This window comes from Podarcis tiliguerta, assembly GCF_965153285.1.
Source record: "Podarcis tiliguerta genome assembly, chromosome: 16".
In the NCBI taxonomy this organism is placed as follows: Eukaryota; Metazoa; Chordata; class Lepidosauria; order Squamata; family Lacertidae; genus Podarcis; species Podarcis tiliguerta.
Window position 1 is genome coordinate 14,418,140 of NC_139549.1, and position 23,557 is coordinate 14,441,696.

The 23,557-nt window shown below is 49.4% G+C and overlaps 1 protein-coding gene across 5 annotated transcripts in view; it reads left to right on the forward strand.

Moving 5' to 3' along the window:
- The window catches only part of SLC29A2 (solute carrier family 29 member 2), a 28,250-nt gene that overhangs the window by 744 nt on the left and 3,949 nt on the right, over nucleotides 1–23,557 (forward strand). The window contains exons 1-13 of one of the 5 annotated variants that reach the window (XM_083416999.1): nucleotides 1,736–2,115; nucleotides 2,285–2,374; nucleotides 5,930–6,035; nucleotides 10,380–10,461; nucleotides 11,881–12,068; nucleotides 13,097–13,236; nucleotides 14,747–14,881; nucleotides 16,623–16,720; nucleotides 17,493–17,577; nucleotides 18,784–18,962; nucleotides 19,105–19,210; nucleotides 20,441–20,526; nucleotides 22,115–22,314. In XM_083416999.1, coding sequence (XP_083273125.1) covers nucleotides 6,007–6,035; nucleotides 10,380–10,461; nucleotides 11,881–12,068; nucleotides 13,097–13,236; nucleotides 14,747–14,881; nucleotides 16,623–16,720; nucleotides 17,493–17,577; nucleotides 18,784–18,962; nucleotides 19,105–19,210; nucleotides 20,441–20,526; nucleotides 22,115–22,314 — 1,328 coding nt within the window. In that variant the 5' untranslated portion in view covers nucleotides 1,736–2,115; nucleotides 2,285–2,374; nucleotides 5,930–6,006. Of the gene's footprint in view, nucleotides 1–1,735; nucleotides 2,116–2,284; nucleotides 2,375–2,915; nucleotides 2,979–3,580; nucleotides 4,045–4,095; nucleotides 4,888–5,929; nucleotides 6,036–10,379; nucleotides 10,462–11,880; nucleotides 12,069–13,096; nucleotides 13,237–14,746; nucleotides 14,882–16,622; nucleotides 16,721–17,492; nucleotides 17,578–18,783; nucleotides 18,963–19,104; nucleotides 19,211–20,440; nucleotides 20,527–22,114; nucleotides 22,315–23,557 lie in introns of those variants that run through there. The other 4 variants (XM_083417003.1, XM_083417000.1, XM_083417001.1 and 1 more) reach the window with 4 other exon arrangements.

Consider the following 23,557-nt stretch of genomic DNA (forward strand, 5'->3'; position numbering starts at 1 on the left):
GCTTAACCCTGCTCTGTTTCCTTCTCCTTCCTCTGTTCCTTCCTCCACGCCAGACTTCTGATTGTAAGATCCTCAGGGCAGAGGCCACCTGCCTCCTTGTACTCTGCACTGGCTGCACTGATGGCATGCCCAGAGGGGACCAGGATGGCGTGAGCGGTTCTGGGAACCAAATCCTATAAGGATTGGTTAAAAGAGCAGGGCATGGTAAGCCTGAGGGAGACTAAGTGACTAACCCCAGGGGAGCCTGACGGCTGGATGTAGTCCAGCATCCTGTTCTCACAGTGGCCAACCAGACACCCTAGTGGGGAAACCTGAAAGGAGGACCCCAGCAGCACAACAGCAATTCTCCGCCCCTGTGAGTCCCAGCAACTGGCATTTCCTCAAAGAATCCTGGGAACTGTAATGCAGCCCTCACTTTCCAGCACCCTTAGCAAACTATGGTTCCCAGGATTCTTGGAGCAGGGTAGGTTTAAATGCATAGTGTGTTCACAGTCATAGAGTGCCCCCCCCCCCGGAACTGTGGAAATGGTAAGTAGCACTCAAGAGCTCAGCAGCGGAAAGGCCAGGGCAGGGGTCAGTGCAATGAGGGGCTCAGATGCAAAGACTCCTGTGAACATATTAAGAATACATTGTGGTGTAAAAGACTCGCCAAGGGGTGAGGAGTGGGGAAGGATGGCGAGTTCCAGCCTGTTCTCCATAAGAAAGTAGGCTTGCAGTATCCAGGGCCGGCCCACCCATGAGGCAAGGTGAGGCGATTGCCTCAGGTGGCAGGATTCACAAGGGCAGCAGATCCTGATGTAGCTCTTTCTCTCCCCCACCCCTTTGTTCCTGGTGTAGAACTTCTTTCACCCCTTCTTCCATGGCAGGGAGGGTGCGTGTGCCATTTTGGGGTCCGCCTCAGGTGCCAAAATGTATTGAGCTGGCCCTGGTAGGATCAGCTCTAAAAGCCCACAGAGCTCCCGCATCCAGTTTCCCATAGATGCCACTGAGAAGCCCAGAAACAGGGTGTGAAGGCAACAGCGCTCCGTCCATCGTCTATCTCCATAGGCTTTTGAGGGAAGAGTGCTGCTGGACAGGGAAGTTCCATTTAGATTTGCTACGGGAATCCATGCTCTAGTAACATTGGGCTTAGACTGCTGTAATGCACTCCACGGGGGCTGCCCTTGAGGGCTGCCCACAACCTTCAGCTATTTTGGAACACAGCCACCAGAGTGCTGACATTTGCGTGGACTTGTATGACACCAATTCTCAGTAACAAAAGACCACGGTTTGGCACGCAAATAATTCTGATTCAACTTGTGAATTGCAATGTCAACATTTAAGTTTCTTAAAAGTTTCAATTTCCCGGCCCATCTAGATTTTACTTTGTGTGCCTTTTTTCCTTTGCCATTTTTAAATTAGCTTTTATTAAAGCTTTCACGGTATAAACAAGGATAAGGACATATGGCGTCTCCATTTTCGATTCAGTCTTCTTTTTTTTACAGTTTGCCACCCATTCCCTCGAGTAAAGTGCTGATTCTCTGAGCTTTGAGAAACGGCCTTGAAGATCTGAAATAAAAGTAAAATATTGCCTGGAACAGATAAGATGCAACAAAAGCGAATCTATGTAAAAACTGCACCCCTCAAAATTCAGCGCTGCGACCTAGATAGGCAGCTGCCAGGTCGGCCTAATGCTAGCGCCCGCCCTGCTGGTGACAACTGGAAAGGCCCATTTCCCCCAGAGATCCCCTTGGTCGCCTCATCCCCCCATTTCCCCCCTTGGTCTCTCCCTGCCGGTTGGCTCCGCTGGCCATTCTCAGGGTGCTGGCGGACAGGCAGACCGAGAGAGGGGTGGGGAGAGGCGGCCTCTTTCCCAGGCGCCGCGCTCCTATACGCAGACTCGGAGGCCGGCTCCTCCCTGACCCTCCAAGGGCGACGGCGGCAGAGAGGCTCGCCTGTTTCGCCGGCATCTCCAGCCTCATGGAGGCGAGGCCAGGCAGCCCCGGTAGCGGCGGCGGCAGCAAGCAGCGCCGCCCTCGGGGGCTGGAGCTCCGCAGAGGCAGGTGAGCCTCGGCGCCCCTTGGAGCGCCCAGCCCGCAGCGGCCCCGAGCGCCGCGAAGAGGTCCGGGGGTGCAGGCAGTGGCGTAGCGTGGGTGCAAGGGAGGCCGGCCGCACCGGGCGCAACATGGGGGGGGGGGCGCGCGCTCGCACTCGCAGCTCTCTGAGTGCTAAAATCCACGGGTTGGGCGCAAATTACTTGCCTTGCCCCGGGTGCTGACAACCCACGCTACGCCACTGGGTGCAGGAACGGGAGGAAGGATGTCCGAGCGTGCTCCCATGATCCGAAGCGAAGTGACTCTGGATTGCATAGGAATATGACCCTTCCGAACTCAAGGTAGGGCCTCTGGAAGAGGATGGCTTAAGAAGAAGATTTCGAGGGCCTGGGGGTGGGGGAGGCTAAAACAGGTGCAGAAGCTCAAGCCTAGCTTCTTTTTTAAAAATGCCTTTATCTAGCGATCAGTCAGAGACAGGGTGATGGAGATATTTTCAACATCAGGGTGCAGTTTTAGGGCAAAGAAGTACACAGGTCTTTATCGTGGTCCGTGTAGCTCTGTACTGTTTACACTGACTGGCAGCCGCTCTCCAAGGTTTCAGGTGTGTGTGTGTGTGTGTGTATTCCTAGCCCAGCCTGGAGATGCTGGGGATTGGACCTGGGGGGGGGCAGTCTGCTTGCAAGGCAGATGCTCTACCACTGAGTGACTAGCAAGGAGCAGCTGTGCCCCTGAACTTGTGCAGAGCGCCTTCCCTAGCACAGCCTGTATCTTTCCTATGCCTAGGACGGGAGGGGGGAAATTGCCAGGCGTTGAACCTGTTTTTCAAAACTGACCCTTCCAAGCTTTCTCTCTGGGTCACCAGAGGTTATTTTGTGGAATCCCAGGCACCGGAAACCACAGGAGGGGAGAGTGCTCTTGTGTTCGAATCCTGCTTGCAGGTTTCCCACCCTGTGGGAACAGGATGCTGGACTCGATGGGCCAGCAGGCTCTTCTCGTGCTATTATGGTCTTTTGACCCCTGAACTATGAGCCGGTTCACAAGAAGAGCCTGGCTGCTGCATTAGTCCACACCTCCAACAATGGACATTCAGAGGGACACTGCACAGTGTTGGTGGAATATAGCCATTGTGGCTCATGCCCATTGATAGCTCTGTCCTCCAAGAATTTGGGAAATACTCTTAAAGCTACCCAAGATGTAGGAGGGCAGCCTTCTCATCTAAGCAACCATCTCATCTCAGCTGAAAACTACAGGGAGAGTCCTGACCTAAATCAAGCCTGGCTGACTCTTTGCATCTCCCCCTTGCTTAGACAGAACTAGGATCTTTCCTTTCAAGAACCTACTTCCTGCAATAAACATAGCTTTCTTATCGCCCCAAATTCAGAGTCCTGGTGTGATTATGTGCAAGGTAAAGAGTGATGCCTCAGCTGGGCTCCTGTATCCCTGTATTCTGTTCGACTTCCTAGTGCTTTAACTGCCCAATGCCGACAGATGCTAAACCAGAACAGGAGAATAACTTGTAGAAAACAAAGACAAAAAGGCAGACAAAAAAAAAATGGCTTGATTTTATTTCATATGCTATAACAAAAAAGCACAAATTTAGACCTCCTGTGACCTTTGGACACTTATTGACAGAGACATTTATTTGGTGCTTGATATGTGGTGGAATTATTTCGTTACTTTCTTGCTGGACATATTTCTGAAACTGTTCCAGGGGGAGGGGGAAATATTATTTGTTTCCTTTGTTCCTTGCCTTGTATTAGCTGTGAAAGATAAACGAACACTTAATTAAAAAAAAAAACTGCAGAGGGGTGGAATTTGAGAGGAGGAGGGTAACCAGAGGCCATTGTCAACAAAAGCAATTTGCAAGGGTGAAAACCTCCCATGGCCTTTGACCAGGCCTTTGCAAATCCCTGATTGGGCAATCCCAAATGTTGTTCAAAGTGTCTAATGTGGTGACTAACAGACCTTACCTGAGCAGTCGGCTGAAGTCTTTGGAGGTGCTGATAGCAATGTGAGTAGGCTCTGTGTGTGTCTGTGTACAAACAACAATTCCTTTGTGAATTCCAGTCTGTGCATCTGGATTTAAGAGATTATGCTTGTTCCGTTTACTTCCTTATTTTTCTTGTTGCAAAATAACCAGGAATTTACGTTAACTCTTTGACGCCTATTTGGGGCGTGAAGATTTGGAAGGAAGAACCAGATTATTCTGTTTCGTACTGGATTGCTTGTTGTTGCTTTTTTTAAAAAAGCAAGTTAAAATGTATACATAGATTTTTGGCCAAAATGACCCCTAGAGTACTGTAGAAATATGTCTATAATGTATCTATTTAAGTTGTTTTAAAATCAGGAGAAAACCAGGTAAAACTAGCATGCAAATAACAATTATTATTATTTATTAAATTACAATCACAAGTGTCTGGCATTAGATACAATAATAACCCAGCTTTCCCTAACCTGGGTGCCTTCCAGATGTTTTGGACTACAGCTCCCATCAGCCCCAGCGATCACACTTTTGCTGGCTGGGTCTGATGGGTGTGGTAGGCCATTAGCTCTGGAAAACACCACCTTGGCAATGGCAAATTCCCTTCTATTTTACTCACTTTCACACTAAGTGCTTAAATTCTTTGCCCACAAGCCCAGGCACTGAGGAGGGGCAGGGTCTAACTCTGCACATTCTCAGAGACACTCTCGCCTTTGTCATTGCTACGCATTTTGCAGGGCTTATCCTGGTATTCAGAACAGACCTGAGGCCTTGAAACATAAGACGAGCCCTGAAGTTGGGTCGGGCCAAAGGCCTATGCAGTTTTCCAGGATGCCTGTTTGGGCTTGAACTAGGACCGATTCAGTGCTGTGGGTCAGTTGTCTTTCCTCCTTTGTCGATCTTTGAATGCTTTGTGTCCATCCCTGCAGAGCGTGAAGCAGTAATAAAGAGGAGAGGTGCCTCTGAGCATGTGCAAGAGTAAGACCCTGCCTCTCCCTTCTGTTTTGTGGCTTGAGGACACTCTTGGCCTCCATTTGAGTTGTTGAAGGCAGGATAACGGTTGTAGGGCTTCATCTGACTCAGCCTTAGAGCCATAGCTCAGTGGGTTAGAGAGTAGTGCTGATAAGGCTAAGGTTGCAGGTTCGATCCTTAATGTGGGACAGCTGCGTATTCCTGCATTGCAGGGGGCTGGTCTAGGACCCCTTCCAACTCGACAGTTATATGCTCAAGGCAGAATACAGGAAGTAGTAACAGAAAAAGAGTGCCTCTGGGGGCATGCAGAGTGCATTTCTCTCATTAGTGGGGAATCTCAGGCCCAAGGGCCAAATGTGACCCTGCAGCCTTCCCTATTGGGTCTTTCAAAGTCATGCCCCTCACTGGCCTCGACTGTGTTTGCTTGTCTGCAAAATGTCCTTGAACTCTGAGAATGCCTCTCCTGTGCCTGGAAGGAGGACAGAGAGGGGTGTGCGCAGAAGGGTAAAATTCGCATTTGTTGCTCTGCACGCTGTTGCCTCTGGCCCTGCCAACTGTTGGCATGTCGCCATTGGGCTGGAAAAGACTCCCTATCTCTGCAGCAGTGAGCAGTGGCATCTGATCCACACATGTCACGAGAGCAGGGAAGCGGGCATCTCAGCCGTTCCCTGGGACCACTGGTCTGGGGGTCTTTCTCTTACAGGGTGAGGCAGGGTCCTGTCAACCCTTTGGGTACTTTATTGTGCTTTTTTTGCACAGATCTGGGGTGTGCAGTTCCTCCTGCCTTTCATTGCTTTTTCAAATCTCCTCTTTGAAAGCTGGAGTTCTCAGAACCTCCCGAATGCTTGAGATGGGCATAATCCGAGTTTATTAGCTTTTTCGCCCTTCGTGGATGGAGGCAGAGTTTTCCCTTCTGTTACGACTTTTTTCCATTCCCTTTCAGGTGCAGCTGTGCTTTGACAGGGGCCAGACTCCTGCTACTGTTCCTGCCTCCCGCTTAGGGGGTGTAACTGGTTCCCGATGGCTTCTCAGGTGACCCCCAAGGACTCGTAAGTATCAAAGCCCCATGAGATCTGACTTGGGGAGAATATGCTTTGAAAAGAGCTGGGATAATAAGCGTCTTAACCCTCAGAACCACTTGCTGAGACTGAAACGTGAGAATAATACCTGGGATGCCTTTGAGCGCATTGCTTCCTGAGCCTTTTGGGTAGGGATTTTGTATTATACACAAGAGTCCCAAACGTGACACCCCTTCATAGATGAGTTACTATTTTTCATGTTAGAGGGTGGTTTATTTATTTGTTGTTGAGTTAAACAGAATCCCTTCTCAAGCAGAGTTTGCCCATGGGCCTGTGGGGTGTAGTCAAGTGTGGTGGGCCAGAGTGGGGAGAGCTCTGGGTTCAAAATCCATGAAGCTTTTCTTTGGCCCATCATGGCTTAAAAGTAAAGGGACCCCTGACCATTAGGTCCAGTCGTGACCGACTCTGGGGTTGCAGTGCTCATCTCGCTTTCTTGGCCGAGGGAGCCGGCGTACAGCTTCCGGGTCATGTGGCCAGCATGACTAAGCCGCTTCTGGCAAACCAGAGCAGCACACAGAAACACCGTTTACCTTCCCGCTGGAGTGGTACCTATTTATCTACTTGCACTTTGACGTGCTTTCGAACTGCTAGGTTGGCAGGAGCAGGGACCGAGCAACAGGAGCTCACCCTGTCATGGGGATTCGAACCTCCAGCCTTCTGATCGGCAAGTCCTAGGCTCTGTGGTTTAACCCACAGCGCCACCAGCGTCATTCATCATGGCTTACAGGGAGGATAAAATGGGATGATGTCATGAGCCTCTTAGGGGATTTGTAGGGTACAAAGGTGGTTAAAAAACACACCTGAATGTCTTAGGACCTGAGAAACCAGGGTTCAAATCCCCACTTGGCCATGAAGCTCACTGGATGACCCTGGGTCAGTCACTTCTTCTCAGCCTAACCTACCTCACAGGGTTGTTGTGGGGATTTAATAAGGAGGAGGAGAACGATGTACATGACCTGGAACTTCTTGGAGAAAAAGGGTGGGATATAAATGCAATAAAAAATAATAAATTTGCCTGTGTTTGCAGAACTGCAATGAACCTTAGAATCATAGAATTGTAGAGTTGGAAGCAGAGCCTACACAACACAAAATACTGTTGCTGTATGTAGATTATTATTTTTTGTTTTATTATCTTATATTTTGGAAATGTACATCCAGGTTTTTCCCCCTTTAGCTTGTTTAGCTTATATGTAAATCTGGAACTGTTCATATGCCACCCATTTGACCGGGTTGCTCCAGCCAATCTGGGTGGCTCTCAACAAAATGTTAACAACACACTTTTGTTGTACAGTACTCAGAGTATAGCCGTTGAAATAATGGACCTAAGTCAGTCATGCCCACTGATTTCAATCAAGGGTCCCTCTAGATCTTGCTTTTATTGCACACTCTTGATGGTAATATGCCCAGTGGCATGGATGGAGAAGGGTGGAGCGGGACCAAAGGGGAGGGGGAATGAAAATCTACAAGCCTCAGTTAGGAATGGTTGAGGGAGTTGGGTAGGTTTAGCTTGGAGGAGAGGAGACTGAGAGCTGATACAATAACCATCTTCAAATATCTGGTGGATGTTGCCCCATGGAAGACAGAGCAAGCTTGCTTTGAGCTGCTCTGGAGGGTAGGACTCAAACCAAGGGATTCAAATGACAAGCAAGGAGATTCCTGTTAAACATTAGGAAGAAATTTCTGCGGGTAAGAGCTGCTTGACAGCGGAAGGTAATGGCCTCTCCTTCATTGATGATTTTTAAGCAGAGGTTGGATGGCCAGCTGTCAGGGGTTCTTTAGCTGTGATTCCTGCACTGTAGGGGGTTGGATTAGATGACCCTTGGGTGTCCTTCCAACCAGTGCCAGATTCACATATAAGCTAAGCAAGCTATAGCTTAGGGCCCCACTCTCATAATAATAATAATAATAATAATAATAATAATAATAAATTACTTATACCCCGGCCAGAGCCGGGCTCAGGGTGGCTAACATCAATAAAATTTCAGTAAAACATAATAAGGGAAAAAAAACAACAATTTAAAATACAGGTTAAAATGCAATTTAAAATGCAGCCTCATTTTAAAAGTCAAAACCATAAGTGGAGGGAAGCATAAGGGTCAGACTGAGTCCAAACCAAAGGCCAGGCGGAACAACTCTGTCTTGCAGGCCCTGTGGAAAGATGTCAAGTCCTTGTGGCAGAGCATTCTACCAAGTTGGGGCCAGTACTGAAAAGGCCCTGGCCCTAGTTGAGACCAACCTAACCACCTTGCAACTTGGCACCTGCAGAATGTTGTCATTTGTGGACCTTAAGGTCCTCTGCGGGGCATACCAGGAGAGGCGGTCCCGTAGGGGCCCCCCAGAAAAATTTAAAGGAAAAAACCACTGGGTGTACATTTCCAAAATATAAGATAAAAAACATATATTGTTATCTGCAGATGGCTTTAGATACCTGTTAGGTCCTATAAATTACCATATAGCATATATTCAACACAAAAAACAGCGACAATTCATTGTTGACAAAGGACAGCTGGACATATAAAGGGCCCCATTACCTTCAGTAGCTTAGGGCCTCATCAAACCTAAATCCAGCCCTGTATATGAATAATAAAAATTGTTATGAGTTAGTTAGTTGGATGCAGCCCATTATTTCTGCTCTGCACATGACACATTTTTTTTGTTAACTCCAAATTGGACCACTTGTATAAGTCTCACCTCCCCAGTTGTTTTCAGTTACAAAATGCAGCTGCCTAGGTGTGCCTTCTTGGGTTTCCTTCTCTGCATACTCAGGTATGTGTTTGGGGAGGGAGTGGAATGTTTCACACCTGGATTAGGCAAGTTGCACTTACGATTAGAAGTGTTGAGTTTCCAGTTTTCTGGGCAGGTGCACAGATTTCCTTTAGGTACCTTATTCCCCTCCCCGGTGCTGCCACAAGTGCACTGGCGAATTAAATCTTCCACTTCCCTTCTTTTAAAAAACAAAACAAAACAGCAAACAAAGGAATCGGTTCCTCAAAACCTGATTTTCCTGTCCAGAAATGAGCACAGGGGGTGGGAACGCTTTCTTCTTGGCGCTGTGCTCCGTTTGTGTGCCTGGTGGGGGAGGGATAAGAAGATGGGGTGGTAAATAGATTAGCAGGGAGGAGGGCAGAAACCGCTGCCAGGCAAGGCCTTGTCGTGTAGACATGCCTTCGGCTTATTCGATTAAATCTGTCGCTCTCTTTCTCTCTCTGCTTCAGATCCAGCCTTTGGTAACCTGGGGCGCTCAAGACACTTTGGGCTACAGCTTCGGTCAGCCCCAGTGATGGGAGTTGTGGTCCAAAATTTCGGGAGGCAGGGGTGGGAGAAACCGTCAGTTTCCTTTGCCCATTTTGCCCATGTGGAGTTTCCGCCTCAGTCGTCATGTTGGTGGTTGGAAGCCCTCGTGAAAATTCATGAGCGTATTTCTGTAGGCAGTTTTGCCTAACAAGAGACATTTTTGCAAAGCCGTTTCCCCTAACCTAATGCATTTGGGCATTATATTTAGATATGCACTTTAATGCACATTTGCACGGGCGTTTCTGTACACATGGCTGGGGAACTGCGCTGCAAAATTGGGAAGATTGCAGATTTCAAAGCAAATCTGTATTTTGGTTCTTGCATTGCTCCAGAAACCCCAAAAGCAGGATTTGACTACCCTTTCGACTTCCCCTCATCTCCCTCACCTAGTGTCACTTTGAGCTGTTGTAGGATACTCAAAGGGTGGTTAGGCCCAGCCCTACTCTGAGCACTGCGACCACAGTTACACAGTGTTCTCATGGAGGCGAAGCATTACAGGATGTTACCGGCAGGCTTGGATTGTGGTATTTATGACCCACCTGCCTGGCCTGAATTGGTTTTGACTCCTTTTTGAGAGGGAGGGAACCTAGTACAGTGGTAGAATGCTTGCTCTGCTTACAGAAAGTCCCAGGTTCAATTGCCAGCATCTCCAGTTAAAAGGGATCAAGAGACAGGTGGCGGCTGACCATGGAGAGCTGTTGCCAGTCAGTGCAGGCAGTACTGAGTCTGATCTAGCCCTGATTTTTCAGAATCTTGAGGGCTAGAATCTTTATCACTCTTTTTTTAAGCAGAAGGACTGTAGCTCAACGTTAAGACTGCTCGCTACGCAATCGTGGGCACCTTCAGCTAGGAAGGATCAGGGTCAACAGGTAGTTGGCAAGGGGGGAAGACCCCCTTGCTGGCTGAGACACTGGAGAGCCGCTGCCATTCAGAGCAGGCAATACTGCGCTAGATGGACGAGTGTCCTGAATTGCTCACAGCTGCATCTGTTTAATGGCTGTCTCCTCTCCCAACCCCCAGGTTCCATTGTGTGGGGATCATCTTCTTCCTCCTTGGCCTGGGAACTCTGCTGCCCTGGAACTTCTTCATCACGGCCATACCGGTGGGTCCTTTGCTTCAGGCACCTTCTTCTCTGGGCATCTGGGGGCAGGGGGAACGCTTCCAGGGCTGAGCCCCAGGACAGGGTTGGGATATGAATACTGTGGATGCTCAGAGAGGATATCTTTATTAGATATTCTCCTCCCTCCTTCACTTTTGTGAGTTCAGCAGAAGGCATCCTTTTGCAGCTTAACAGGGAAGCTTGGATAGGCTAGTTTTAGCCTTTTGAGTTTAAGTAATGCAAGATGCTTTAAGGCAGACTGCCTTCTCCCTTGTATTTCCCCCTTTTCTATCCCTTAAAATAACAACCACACAAACAGTCTTGTAAAAGGTAAAAAAAGAAAACATTTTCTCACTCAGAATACTTTTTGAAGAGTTAACAGATACAGCAGCTTTGTCCGGGCAGACTTAACATGATAATTTTGTAACAAAGACATACTTAGGTCTAGCTTAGCAGATGTTCTTATGTTTCTGGCATGGTGGAAAGAGATAGGAAGAGTAAGAGAGGGTGCCCAGGCAGAGTGGGAGCATCTCTCACAGAAACCTCTCTAGGAAACTTGCAGGAAAACTCTGTGAGCTTCATCTCCTGCCGTGTGCCTATCTAGCAAAACATGAATCGTTGGCTTGACTGCACGTGGTTAAATATCCCACGTGCAGCTCACGCCAGGAATCATCGCCCTTGTTGCACACTCACTTCTTTGCATTTCTTGCTCTTCAAAATAAGAGGAAACTCTGAATCCAGCTCCACTCTAAGGCCGTTTGCCCAGGGTGAATTAGGCTGCATCCCTGGATCCCACTTAACCTGGGAGCAGGAACGGAAAGGATAGTCTCTGTTTCACACGGATGAGTTCATTCGCAAGGCCTTTCCATCCCTTTCCGGCATCAATCCGTAAATTGTTTGTTAAAAAAAACACCTGCACAAATATACGGATTGCTCTTTGCCTATCCAACCCTGCAGTTCCACCTTTGGGGTGCTCAGGAGGAGGAAGAGAGGAAATGGAAGCCCCATTGTGCTGGTGGCATGCAGTGATGGAGGCGGTTTGTGATGGCAGCATGGCTTCCTGTTGTTTGGTGCTTTGAGGAAACAGGTCGAGTTTTGGGCTTAGCTCACCATAGCCAGCCCTGGAACTTCCATTGATTGCATAGCATGGCAGGGATAAGCAAGGTGCAGTGGAGCATGTGCAAAGTGTCCTTGCACCATGCCTCAATTAGCCTGCACACATGTGGGTTAACAGGGGAAGAGCTTCAATGGTCCAACAATGTGTGTTGTATTTTTATCCTGTGAACCACCCTGCGATGAAAGGGGGTATATAAATATCTAATAAATAACCATGGTGTAGGGCGAGTCTGAGTCCCGGCCCCTCTCTTCCTGGGGAATTGAACACACAGACACCGCTCACACAGAGTATAACCTTCTTTTCAGTATTTTCAGTCTCGGCTCATTGTGGGGAACTGCTCAGCTGGCAAGGAGGAGGATGGGAACTGGACAGGCCTGGGACTTGAACCCTCATCCCACTGCAGTGACAACTTTAACTTCAGCAACTGGCTGGCTCTTCTTTCCCAGCTGCCTCTGCTCCTCTTCACCCTTCTCAACTCCCTCCTCTACCAATGGTGAGCTAGCTTGCTTCTTCCTCCTCCATCTTGGCCCGGATCCCATGCCCAAGATGGGTGTTGCCCACCTCTGTCTCCACACTCTCCCAGGTTCCCTTTCCGGGCGTGGGTGAAGCGTAATCTCCAGATTCCCCGCTTTCATTTAAAAGAAGGAAAAGCAAGTGCCTGTAGAACCTGAGACGTGAGGCAAAATGTACAGGCCTGCTTCCCCCTTCCCCTGTTTGCCCCCACCTATGTGTCCAAAGTGTTCTCTATAAACTGCGCTACAAGGGGTCAGTCACAACAAAGCCTTGATTGTGCTTGCAGCAGCCCTCTGAGGTAGGACCACTGTTGGTTCCATAGCACATATGGAGAGTTGAGGCAGAGAGAGCAGAGCTTTGTTTTGAGGGCCGCTGCTCACTGGTAGAGCATCTGCTTTGCATGCAGCAGGTTCTGGGCTCAATCCCCAGCATCCCCAGGTAGGGCTGGGAGTGTCCTCCACTGAAACCCTGAAGAGCTACTGCTGGTATGTTTAGACAATACTGAGCTAGGACCAACGGCCTGACTCTGTATAAGTCAGCTTCCTACTTAAATCAGCCCTTTATTCAGGACAATGTGGACCAGACACCTACTTCCTTCTGAGACAAAGGGTCATAGATCCGTGGTGGAGCCTCTGCTTTGCTTGCAGGAGGTTACCAGTTCAATTCCCGGCATCAGTGTTGAATCCCAGAATTGTTTTGTTGGAAGGGACCCCAAGGGCCCTCTAGTCCAGGAATCTCAGCTAAAGCATCCATGACAGGTGGCCATCCAGCCTATGCTTAAAGAACTCCAGTGAAGGGGAGTCCACAACCTCCGGAGGCAGTCTGTTCCACTGCCAACGGCTCTTGCGGTCAGGAAATTCTTCCTGATGTATAGCTGGAATCTCCTTTCTTGTAACTTGAAGCCGCATCTTCCTTCCCCGCATCTCCCAGCTGCTCAGCCCCCTCCGACTCTTATCTAGGCTGTGCAACCTTTAAGCCTTCATCTTTCTCCTTTCCACCCCTGCAAAGCATTCCGGACAAAGTGCGAATCCTGAGCAGCCTGATCGGGATCCTGCTCCTCTTTGTGCTGACGGCCGTCTTGGTCAGGGTGGAGATGTCGGCCCAGAGTTTCTTCTCCATCACCATGGCAAGCGTCTGGTTCATTAACTGTGAGTTCTGCATGGCCTGGGTAGGGCCTGGCTGTCCCTCTCAGAGCAATAACGCCATTGCCGTCTGCTCCCAAGCCCTGCGGCAGATCTGTAACCTCCAGGGTTTGAGTTTAGAGAAGAGAATGACCGAGAGCCAGTCTGGTGTAGTGGTTAGAGAGTTAGTCTAGGGCCAGGGAGACCCAGGTTCAAATCCATGCTTGGCCCCAAACCTTTTGGCCAGCATGCTGTCTCTTGGCCTAAACAGCCTCACAGGGTTGTTGTGAGGATAAAACAGGAGTGAGGAGAACCATGGATCTGTGGCTCTGAATTTCTGGGATGAAAGGTGAAGCAGAAGTGTAATTTCAATGTAATTTTAAAAGGCTGAGGGGAAGGGCTGTCATGCCGAAGAGGGGAAAAGACTTGCTGGCTCAGACTGGATCTGATGTGCTTAAATTACAGGAAGGCAGATTGAGCATTAGGATGGTAAGAACAGTTTTATAATCATAATTATAATAATAATTTATTACTTAAACCCCACCCATCCGACTGAGATGCCCCAGCCACTCTGGGCAGCTTCTAACAAAATATAAAAGAACACAACAAAACATCAGACATTAAAAAGCTTCCCGATACAGGGCTGCCTTCAGTTGTCTACAGAAAGTCGTATAATTGTTTATCTCTCTGGCACCTGATGGGAGGGAATTCCACAGGGCGGGTGCCACTACCGAGAAGGCCCTCTGCCTGGTTCCCTGTAACTTTACTTTTTGCAGTTAGGGAACCACCAGAAGACCCTCGGAGCTGGACCCCAGTGTCTGGGCTGAATTATGGGGGTGGAGACACTTCTTCAGGTATACAGGGCCAAGGAGCATCAATTTTACCCAGGCTAGTTTTCTACACACACCCCACTTTATCCTCCATCCAGACAAGCAAGAGATCAAGGTCAGGCAAAAACACTTGAGGTGCGAATCAGGGCCAGTGAGGGGGTGTGGCTTGGGGAGAGTTCTGAGGGCCAGATAGAGAGAACTGGAGGGCCGCGTTTGAAACCCCTTCCCCCGAGACCTCAGGTTCTCCACCCCTGGACTAAATAGCCTACAAGACTCCTTCTAACTCTGTCATTCTAGGACTGCAATCTAAGAAAAGGTATCCATTGTTGTTGCTGTTGCTGCTGCTGTTCACCCACCCTTTACCATACAGTCCTAGGACAGGTGACAGCAATTTAAAAATGCCAGTGTCGAAGGCTGGGGTAAAGAGGTGCATCTTGAGCCTATGACAGAAACTGTCTTCTGAAGATGCTGGACAAGGGAGGGAGGAAGTTGCACAACTTCCTCTGGCTGTGAGGAATGATCTCCCCTGAGGGATTGTGGTTCTTAGTGCTTGGGGGAAAGGGGAAGGTTGCCCGCCCCCAACCATAGTCTTAGTCCCCGTCCTGGGTGTGTGAGCTTATAAGGAAGTAAAATGCCACTAAGCATGTTGGCTGCTGACATTCTCGCCCCCCAAACTCCACCTTCCTTCTCTCCTCTCCTCTCGCCAGCCTTCTGCGCCGTCTTGCAAGGCAGCCTCTTTGGGCAACTGGGATCCTTCCCCCAAAGCTACAGCACTCTCTTCCTGAGCGGCCAAGGAATGGCTGGGACCTTCGCAGCCACCGCCATGTTGCTCTCCATGGCCAGTGAGTATCGTGAGGAGGACAAGGAGTGTGTGGTCTGGAGAGCAAGTCCTCTGAGGGCCCGCTGGGAAAGTGCTGGGAAGGGGGGGGCGGTTTGCATGGAGAAGAGAAGATCGAGGAGGCCAAGGGGAAAAGGAGAACCACCTTCAAATATCTGAAAGGGGTGTCACGTTGAAAATGGCGGCAACCTGTTCTCTGTTGCTCCAGAGGGTCAGTTTAGAACCAAACAGTGGAAATCGCAAGGGAGCAGATTTCTGCTGAACATTAAGACAGAGGTGAGGAATGTCCAGCCTGTCTGTGGGCCTTAATATGCCCCTACCTGTGGGGCAGGTAAAGACATGGACGGGTCAGGTTTACAGCTGACCACCAGGGCTTCAGATTGCCCTGCAGGGTGTTTGCAAGCGTCAACATTCAGCTGACCATCGGCCCTTTTCAGAGAGCAGCATGAGACACTCTGATGGCTCCTTCAGTTCTGTGCAAGCCCTGATGACCAGCTGAACGTTGCTGCTTGCAGTGAGCCCCAGACAGTGCTTTGAAACCCAATAATCAGCTGATTTGTTGGCACTTCAAAATGTCACACGCTGCACTGGACGAAAAGCAGGTCACCTGATGTCGTTGTGGCATCAGGTGATTGACAGCTGGGCACCCCCACCTCTCCACCTGTCAAACTTGATCTACAGGGGTGGGGGAGAAAACAGTAAGAGGTACCGAGCCGTGCAGCAGGCTGCCTCAGGAAGTGGTGGGCCCCCTTTCAGGAGAGGCATTTTAATAACAGCAACTTCAGATTGCCTGCCTTTGGCTTGTTAATGTGGAGCGCCCAGTTGGTCTGAGGCGGAGCTGCTTTGTTGCCCTCCAAAATACCACTTATATTTTATTTATCATTTATTACATTGTATGTCCCACCTTTTACCTTCCAAGGATCTCAAGGGGGCTTAAATGCTTCTCCTCCTCAGTACGCCTCACCCTTTTGAGCCCACTTGCCTGTTCATTCCTTCCAAAAGCACACATGCATTCCTTAGGCCCAATGTGAAGTCCCCACTCCGCCCCCAACTGCCCCTTTCTCTGTAGGCTTCTCACTTCTTCATCTCTCTTCCCCACCTCTTTCTTCATTCAGGCCTTTGCCTCTTCCAGGAACAAGAAGAAAGGACCTCTGAGGTGCACCAAGTTATAATTCGTTGGTGTTTTGAATACAACCTGCATCGCGGGGGGGAAACGCAGCAATGCTCTGTGTTTTTCTGTGCACTCTGCTGCGATGTGGCTGTGGCACCCCTTTACCCACCCACCCACTCCCCAGCTCAGTCTCATAGCTTGCCCAGCACTCCTGCCTTTAATTCCTCCTTCCTACTAACCCCTCTCCTGTCCCTCACCCCCTCCTATGTGAGAATTCCTTCTTCCTGCATACTGAGTTATCACTTCTCTTTCCAAAACTGCCCTCCACCCTTCTCCACGTTCTGTCTTGAGACATCTTCACCCCAAATATTTGTGCGCGTTCCGTGACATGACAAAAGCTCGATTGGTGACTGGTAGAGGTTCAGAGGTGATAAGACAGTGTTTAACTGTGGGCTTGTTTGTTTGCATTTATGCCAAATTGCATAGCAGGGTTGTGGGGAAGGAATACGAGGCAAGTTCTAGCAACTTACTCCTCACCCCCATGGGCTGTGTCAAAGCCCCGGCCAGAAGGGTAGCCCAGAAAGTGCTCTCCATAGGCTGCCCATGCTCATCTCATCGTTCTCTGGCTTTTCAGGTGGTGTGGATGCTCAGACCTCTGCTTTGAGCTATTTTGTCACCCCCTGTGTTGGGACCCTGATTTCGATCATCTGCTATATCTTGCTGCCCCACAAGGTGAGACAAAGCCCTCTCTCCCATACCCTGGTTTTGCAAAATAAGAGGGAGCTCTTTCCACTGGGTTTGAGGAGGGGAGGAAGAGATTTGTAAGCGCTGGCATGGTCTAATCCACTTAGAAAGCCAACTAGGCTAAAGCGATGTGGACAGTCATGATCTCTTCCTCCTCCCCCTGCACCATGTACACATCTCCTTATTTTCACCCATTTTGTACAGCAGATAAACTGCTTTCTGGGCGCTTACAGACTGACGTGATCTTCGAGCGGGATTCATTCACACATTCTGACAAATTCAGGTTGCACTATTAAAGTCAATTTGGCACTCCTGTGCAACAAACTCACCCCCCCCCCTAAAAATCTGACTTCTTCTTTTTGCATTGCAATGCTGTCTACCCCCCCCCCCCTGAAACAAATTAGAAATAAATAAATTGCCAGCGTTCTCTAACCTCCCTGCAAACTTTATGCAAACAAATCTGGGTTGCCTGGAAGTGAAGTCTTATGAACTCGCTGTAACTTTATTCTCCCACCCCCACCCCCACTGTTGGAGGCAGTATAGCAGGCCTCAGAATACCAGTGCAGGGAATCACAAATGGGGAGGCCACTGAGAAAACAGGATACTATAGACTAGATGGGTCCCCCTTTGGCCTGATCCAGGAGGCTCATATTGTGTTCTCAGCCTTATCAGCTTCCCTTGCAGAGGTGAGGGAAGGGGTGATGGAGGAATCTGATAACACCCGGCCATTTGCAACCACGGCTCGCTTTTTTCTCTGCAGGATTTTGCTCGCCACCACCTGCACAAGAGAGCCCAGGAAGAGCCAGGCTATGAGCTGGAGACCAAGGCGGGGCTTCTTTCCCCTGGTAAGCAGCCTCCTAAGAAGTGGGTCAGCCAGGCTCCCCCCTTGACAGTGGCATAGCGTGGGGGGTGCAGGGGGGGCCGGCCGCACCGGGCGCAACATCTGGGGGGGGTCGCTCGCACTCGCAGCTCTCTGCCCCTACCTGGCTCACTCACTCTCTCTCACTGCAGTGATGGCTGTGAGAATCCGAGCCGAGCCGCCAGGTCGCGCCCACTGTGGAGGGGAGGGTGCCAGGCATGTGGTGCGGTGCGGAGAGAGAGCGAGGGACTATCTGGGGGAGGGACAGTGCAGCGGGGGGGGCGCAAATCACTTGCCTTGCCCCAGGTGCTGACAACCCACGCTACGCCACTGCCCCTTGAGAGTTCTTCCCGAATTGTGGAACCTATTCACAAATTTAATAATGGAGATTGTAGGACAGGTTGAGGAAACATTTGGCCCTCCAGAGGCTGTTAGACTCCCAACTCCCAGCAGCCCCAGCCAGCAAGACCAGGGATTAGGGATGATGGGAGTGGTAGTCCAGCAACCTCTAGAGCAGGCTTCCTCAAACTCGGCCCTGCAGATGTTTTGAGATTCCAATTCGCATCATCCCTGACCACTGGTCCTGCTAGCTAGGGGTCATGGGAGTTGTAGGCCAAAAAGATCTGGAGAGCCGAGTTTGAGGAAGCCTGATCTAGAGAGCTACACACTGGCCACCCCAAGTGTACAGTTAAGTCTCCCTCTACCTGGCTGGCATCTAGACAGTTTAACTTTTTCGTAAACCGCTTTCAGGGTTTTGTTTTGTTAAGCGGTGTATAAATGTTACGAAGTAAATAAATAAATTGCAAGGTTTTTTTTAAAAAAAACCCTCAAAGCTCAAATGATATTATTATTATTATTATTACTATTATTATTATTCATTAAAGGTACATGGCAACCCAACAACGGAATTCCTGATGTAGTCATAAAAAAACACCCCTCACTCAATACTAAACAAACCCCCAAAATGTAATAATATTGTAATTATTATTCGGAAATGGAAGCAATTACTTCTGGGTTTTCAGCGTTCGGGTTCCAAATCGTTAGGCTTCCGAGACACTCGAAAACTGAAGCTCTACTCTGTGTGTGTGTGTGTGTGTGTGTGTGTGTATGGCAGAGTAGAAGGTGATTAGAGCCTGTAGGTCACCTGACTCTGCCGCATGCTGATTGGCTCCTTTTCTGTCCCGCCCCCCAGAGGATGGCCTTGGCCCCGTGCCAGGTGCCACCCAAGGAGGAGAGCCGCTGAGCTTGAGCAATGGGATTGCCATCGCCCTGGAGCAAGAAGACTCAAAATGCCCCCTGGAGATTATGAACGGGAGCAATGGGGCAGGCCTGCCTCCGCCGAAACCGTCAGTCCTAGGTGTGCTCAGGAAGGTAGGGACTGTGGCCGGAGGGGTGAAGTAACGGGAAACGTCAAGACTAGGATGGGTGGGGGAATAGTTTTAGCAAGGGTTTTGGTTTCGCCAGCACCCAACTCGCTCACATTGCTCTCTCTTCCTCTTCCTCCCGGTTATAGATTTGGCAGATGGCCCTCTGCATCGTCATGGTCTTCTCCATCACTCTGTCTGTGTTTCCCGCCATCACTGCCAGTGTGGCCAGCACATCAGAGAACGAAACCTGGAGTAAGTTGGGGGGATCCAATGGGGGTGGGGGTGGAGGAATGAGGAGGGCCGGTCCCAGCTGGCTAGAGACAGTTGAGAGCCGGAGCCCCACAGAAAGGCCCACAGCTCAGCATGTAGAAGCCCCCAGGCTCAGAAGTCCCCAGTAGCACTGCCATGGAGGGCTTGGAGAGACCCTTGTCTGAGGCCCTAGAGAGACACTGCCTTTGCAAAACAGACAGCAAGACTCGGCCTTCTCGGTGGTGGCTCCCGCCCTGTGGAACACCCTCCCATCAGATGTCAAGGAAACTAACAACTACAGTGGTACCTCAGATTACATACACTTAAGGTTACATACGCTTCATGTTACAGACTCTGCTAACCCAGAAATAGTGCTTCAGGTTAAGATCTTTGCTTCAGGATGAGAACAGAAATCGTGCTCCGGCGGCAGAGTGGCAGCAGGAGGCCCCATTAGCTAAAGTGGTGCTTCAGGTTAAGAACAGTTTCAGGTTAAGAACAGACCTCCGGAACGAATTAAGTACTTAACCTGAGGTACCACTGTATCCGACTTTTAGAAGACATCTGAAGGCAGCCCTGTTTAGGGAAGTTTTTAATGTTTGAAGTTTTATTCTGCTTTTAAGGTTTTTTTGAAAGCTGCCCAGAGTTGCTCCAGCCAGATGGGCAGGGTAGAAATAATAAATAAATAACATTATTATTATTATTATTATTATTATTATTATTATTATTACTAAGGCAATTGCTTACCATCCTAGAAAGATGGCTGAGGCTCAGGGATGAAGCACTTCCTCTGCTTGCAGAAGGGTTCCAACATCTCTAGTTAAAAAAGGATCGGGTCGGAATTTTCTCTGCCTCTGTGCCCAGAGAGCCAATGCCAGCCAAGAATAGACAATATTGGGCTAGGCCAGTGGTTCTCAAAGGGTGTGGCAGGAGAGGCTGGCAAGTGTGGAGGGAGGAATCAAGGACACCTGGGCTTTGTTCACACCCGGCATATGAGAACTTCAGTTTCATTTATATTTAAAGAAGATTTGCGTACCACTTAATTGACAAAAACCCCTCTAAGCAGTTTACTGAAACGGTATAAAACATTTGTAAGGAAAATCCCAATTAAACCAAACTTTTTAAAAGTAGTAGACATAAAACGTAAGTAAAACCAGATTTTTCAAAGCAAATCTAATTACAGGTTAGTGTTGCCTTCATCTCCCTCCTATTTCTCTGTCTTTTTCTTATGCCTAGGGAAGTTCTTCACTCCTGTCTGCTGTTTTCTTCTGTTCAACGTCATGGACTGGCTGGGCCGCAGCGCTACCTCCTATTTCCTCTGGGTAAGTGTTGGTTTCTGAAGTGGGATTGGCTTCACGCTGTCCAAAATCAGGGTGACTATTATGATATCTCTGGATGAACTCCAGAGAGGCAGCAGGGTTAACCTCCCATAACGAAAGCAGATAAGGCATGTGGCACCTACAAGACTTTGATTTCAAGGAAAGCTTTTGTGGGCTTGGGCCACTAAGCTCAGGAAGCCTTATCTCACACTTGGCAGATTGTTATATAGCAGGTGGAGACCAAATGTGGCCCACCAGGCCTCTTCTCTGCCTGGTCCTTGGGACTCTCCCAAGTGTTTTTGCTTGGACAGGATGCATCCTTGAACTCTTGCAATGACTCTTCCTAGCCCGGGTGGAGGATGGAGTTGAGCACGCATAGAAACTAGCCTAGTGTACAAAGGTAAAAATTATGTTTGTTGCTCCTCCCTCTTTTGCATTTGGCCCTGCCTGCGACTGGCATGTGGCCCTCAAAAGGTTGCCTAGAAGGGAATATGCTGCCCTTGCCTTGAAAAAAGTTCCTCGCTCATTACATAGGAGTATGCTTGAATCCTAAGATCTTCTACTTTTTTTGAGGCTGGCAGGTTTTATTTACCGTATTTTGCCGTGTATAAGACTATATTTTTTCCTAATTTTTTAAAGTTTAAAATAAGGGGTTGTCTTATACATGGATAGTGCATAGTGCATTTTCTTAATTTTGAGCCCCCCAAAATAGGGGGCACGTTATACAGTGGTACCTCTGGTTGCAAATGGGATCCGTTCTGGAGACCCGTTCGCAACATGAAAAGAGCGCAACCTGCAGCAGCACATCTCTGCACGCGTGGGTTGCGATTTGCCGCTTCTGCACATGCGCGTGACATCATTTTGCACTTCTGCGCATGTGCGAGCGGTGAAACCCGGAAGTAACCCTTTCCGGTACTTCCGGGTCACCACGGGACGTAACCTGAAAAAACGTAATATGAAGCAGACGTAACATGAGGTATGACTGTACACGGAAAAATACAGTACTTAGACATCTTTTAACAACAACAACAACAACAACAATAATAATAATAATAATAATAAATTATTATTTGTACCCTGCCCATCTGGCTGGGTTTCCCTAGCCACTCTGGGCAGCTTCCACAAAGACCAAAAATACACTAAGATGCCACACATTAAAAACTTCCCTGAACAGGGCTGCCTTAAGATGTCTTCTGAATGTCAGGTAGTTGTTTATCTCTTTGACATCTGATGGGAGGGCGTTCCACAGGGTGGGCGCCACTACTGAGAAGGCCCTCTGCCTGGTTCCCTGTAGCTTTGCTTCTTGCAATGAGGGAACCGCCAGAAGGCCCTCGGCACTGGACCTAAGTGTCTGGGCTGAACGATGGGGGTGGAGATGCTCCTTCAGGTATACTGGGCCGAGGCCGTTTAGGGCTTTAAAGGTCAACACCAACACTTTGAATTGTGCTCGGAAACGTACTGGGAGCCAAAAAGATCAAGTAGGTTTGTGAGTATGGAGGTCCACAGCCATCACGTCATAAAACGAGACCTTTGGACGTTTATTAGGAAATGGGGTAATGAAGCTGAGAACGCTGCTTTTTGCTCTCCCCAGCCAGAGAAGCATCTGCGCCTGCTCCCTGCGGTGGTGGGGCTCCGCCTGCTGCTCGTCCCACTCCTGCTTCTGTGCAATGTCCCCCAGCGGGAATACCTGCCCATGCTCTTCCGCCAGGATGCCTGGTTCGTCCTCTTCATGGTCGTCTTCTCCCTCTCCAATGGCTACTTCGTCTCCCTCACCATGTGCCTGGCGCCAAAGTGAGTGTGCTCTGAGCGACGTCGCCCCTCCTGAAACACGCAGAAGCAGCATTATGAACAGGGGGTTGTCTGCAAGAGTGGATCGCTTGTTCTCTTTACAGTGGTACCTCGGGTTACAGATGCTTTCAGGTTACAGATGCTTCAGGTTACAGACTCTGCTAACCCAGAAATAGTACCTCGGGTTAAGAACTTTGCTTCAGGATAAGAACAGAAATAGTGCTCCAGCAGTGCAGCAGCAGCAGCAGGCCCCATTAGCTAAAGTGGTGCTTCAGGTTAAGAACTGTTTCAGGTTAAGAACAGACCTCCGGAACGAATTAAGTTCTTAACCCAAGGTAAAGGTAAAGGTACCCCTGCCCGTACGGGCCAGTCGTGTCCGACTCTAGGGTTGCGCGCTCATCTCGCTCAAGAGGCCGGGAGCCGTCGCCGTCGGAAGACACTTCCGGGTCACGTGGCCAGCGTGACGAAGCAGCAGCTGGTGAGCCAGCACCAGCACCGCACACGGAAACGCCGTTTACCTTCCCGCTATAAAGCGGTACCTATTTATCTACTTGCACTTAGGGGTGCTTTCGAACTGCTAGGTGGGCAGGAGCTGGGACCGAACGACGGGAGCTCACCCCGCCGCGGGGGTTCGAACCGCCGACCTTACGATCAGCAGGTCCTAGGCACTGAGGTTTTACCCACAGCGCCACCCGCGTCCCTTTTTAACCCAAGGTACCACTGTATTTATTTCGCATTGGGGCATTGGCACCTTGTTGGCAACCCCTGGTCTGCACTAATCAGCAGTGGCTCTCCAGGGTTTAAGGCAAGGGATGTCTTGCCAAGCCCTACCTGGCAAAGCCGGGGATGTTGAACCAGGGACTTTCTCCATGCAAGGCTCCCTGAGCCACCACCATTCTCGAAAAACGGGCAAAAATGCCATCTCCCTGAATTCCAGGTGTGAACAGCAGGCCCTCAAATTATTCTGTTTTTTGTTGTGCTCCTCTTAGGCCACACCACACACTTAAAGCACCCTCTTATACCACTTTAATAGCCAATGAGTCCTGGGAAATGTAGTTTATACAGGGTGCAAGGGGTTGGACTAGATGACCCTCAGGGGTCCCGTCCAACTCTATGATTCTGTGTAGCAGTGACCCACACATTTTGGCACCCTCTGAACGGCAGAAGCATCCCAACATGTGTTCTGCGTAGGACATAAAGCTTAAGACACTTTTGTGATCTTCTTTGAGAACAAAGTAATTGAAAT